This window comes from Penaeus monodon, chromosome 19 (genome assembly GCF_015228065.2).
Source record: "Penaeus monodon isolate SGIC_2016 chromosome 19, NSTDA_Pmon_1, whole genome shotgun sequence".
Taxonomy (NCBI): Eukaryota; Metazoa; Arthropoda; class Malacostraca; order Decapoda; family Penaeidae; genus Penaeus; species Penaeus monodon.
In genome coordinates this window covers 6,878,355-6,881,029 of record NC_051404.1, presented here as the reverse complement: position 1 = coordinate 6,881,029, position 2,675 = coordinate 6,878,355, and the positions used below count along the sequence as shown (strand labels likewise).

General features: G+C 32.0%; 1 protein-coding gene across 1 annotated transcript in view; it reads right to left on the bottom strand.

The window, feature by feature from the left end:
- The window catches only part of LOC119585034 (lysM and putative peptidoglycan-binding domain-containing protein 3-like), a 10,770-nt gene that overhangs the window by 2,464 nt on the left and 5,631 nt on the right, over window positions 1-2,675 (bottom strand). Inside the window, exon 2 of the mRNA XM_037933651.1 lies at window positions 131-392. Coding sequence (XP_037789579.1) covers window positions 131-392 — 262 coding nt within the window. The remainder of the gene's footprint in view (window positions 1-130; window positions 393-2,675) is intronic.

Below are 2,675 nucleotides of genomic sequence, written 5' to 3'. Positions count from 1 at the left end.
TTGATTCAGACTGCTACAGCTAAAACAAATTTCCGTCACAAAGAATTAGAAGCCAACGCACAGCTACACATTTCTGAACTCCCATAAAATAAGAAAGAAAGAAAAGAATCAACTCATAAGCATATCTTACCGGAATCCTGTACTTCAGAGATATGCTCCTGAGCGTCTCTCCACTTTGTATGGGTCTATCAATCAGCTGCTCATATTCAGTGACGAATTTAACTGGGCTGCTGCCAGATGAGCCCTTCTTCTCCTGACCATCAGACTTCTTCACAATCTTCTTCAGCTCAAAGGCCTGTGATGTGAATATCTCCTCCTCGTCCTCTTCACATGATATGTACCCGTTACCTGCTCCATTCTCAGCGCTGGAAAGACGTCTGTACTTGTAATTCCTTGGGAGAAAAGAAAAAGAAAGAAAGCAGTCAGGTTGTGAACTTCATAGAAACAGACATGCAGAACTTTGTTTTGATTCTGCAAAGGGATCTTGCAAACTAACAAGAGTATGCTACTGAGCTTCTAAAGAAAAAGTAATGGGAGGGTTTCAGGTACATTACTTAGTTGTCACATTCATATGTTCTGTTTATCTTTCATGTTAAATTCCTTTTACATCCTTTTAAAAGAGTAACAAAGGTTCCACTATTCTGTACAGAATAACTTTTTTATGATATTATTTGGCTACCTGCTTATGAAGTAATTTAAAATTTGATATCTTATAAAGCCTAGTATAGTACCTTTCAATACTGAGTGATTTCCTTTTGTTTAGTCAATATCTCGTTAAACCAGGCACTGAATAAAATAAAAATAGTAACACCTATTCTAAACCAATACTTTCACATATATGCTAAAGTAGGCAAGTAATACTTCTGAAGGACCAATCACAATAGTACTAATAGTGGTACCATTTATTTAAAGTACTCATCATTAGCTATTGTTGTACTGTCCCACAGTATATCATGTAAAATGAATTCAGTAATTGAAATATTTTGAAAAGGTATAAAACATGAGACATATTCCATATATATTACTATATACTGTCTGTCTTCAACAGTACATTGAGTGCCAAGAAATACTCACATGGTTTGCAATGGCACCCTTTATGTATCTAAGCTCAAAAAAAGACCAGGAGAAATTAACTTTAGTTAGTTTTGACATCACTTGAGGTGCTGTGTTGGGGGAGCCTCCATAAACTTTTTAAAAATGTAAATCTAAACCTGTAATTAACATGTTAATCAATCACAGCTAAGTGTCTCACTATTCATGGATGTTGGAAGATAAATAAAGCCGTAAAATAGTCCTTTTTCTGTCAATTTTTTTAGCTCAGATACTAACCAGGAACCATTCCATACTATGCGTGTGAAGGCTCTGCCGGATGAAAATTGTAGAGATTGAGGAATACTGGTTCATTTTAGTACATGTGATGATAAACATGAATAGAAAAGTATATATGTATTGCCATTGCTGTGCGATTATCAATTACAAAAGATATTACTCAAAACAGTTCACTATCTCAAATTTATGTAAGATTACTGCATTTTCTTACTGTCCTTGTCAATAATGTAACTAAAATAAACTGTGATCTATAGCTCAGGACACTACATTGGAAAATATAAATTGCACCAAAAATTTGAATAATTGAAAAAAGTCTTTTATTTCACAGTAATACTTGGCATTACCGTGAAAACAAAAGTGCCAACATACCTACCCAACTTAACTACACCAACTACTATTTGCTTATACAAATAAATTACTCTAATTACAGTCATAAATTAGGTTACTGACGTCTACATATTCATTAAGTTATTTATGTTGAGAGAGTTCTGCCCCATGAATAAGATGTTAAACCAAGTCATTCCTTTCTATAGTTTTCTAATATCCCAGTACTATTATTAGTTAAACTTAATTTTCCAGTCATTATGAAATCCAAGTTACCATGAAAATTCAAACAATAAGACAAATATAAAAACAAAGAAACAATATTCCTCGACTTCTTTTGCAAAAGTGGATAATACTTCACAATTTTCTCAAAAAATTTCGAATGAAACCAATTCTTTAATTCTCCTTTTCAAGAAAAGGGCAAAGTACATATGTATCCTATTTGATGTTTAAAATCAAAGCTTCTTTAAAAAATACTTATTCTCATATCTATATTTCAAAATTGGAATTTTATTTAATTTTTTCTTTCTTTTTTTGAGGATATGCAGTAAACATACAATAACAAGTTAACACGCTACTGCAGAAAAATACAAAATTCTTTTTGTAATTTCTCTTCAAAGATAGAATGCAAAAACAAATAATAATCCTAGTATTAATAACATGTCTAACAAACTCCCATAGGCATACCTTATCTTAAAAACTCTCAAATGCATAAGCAGTTATAAAGTTTTGTAAAAGAAAAAAAAAACTTGTGGTTATTATCCATGTCTCCAATCATATCACAAGTGCTGCATATATTTTAAAAATGTTTACTTCTTTGAAGTGATGTTCATCAAATACTGTTTCAATGCACACTTGTATACACAAACATAACCACCCATCTGTATATCTGAATATACAGTGATATATACTAGATATAAAGGAAGAGTGGATAAAAAGATAAATCAAAATGTCTATGGACAGACATATATATGGATGGGATGCTCATTAAAAGGATGAATGCATACCCTGTCTTTTCAGCC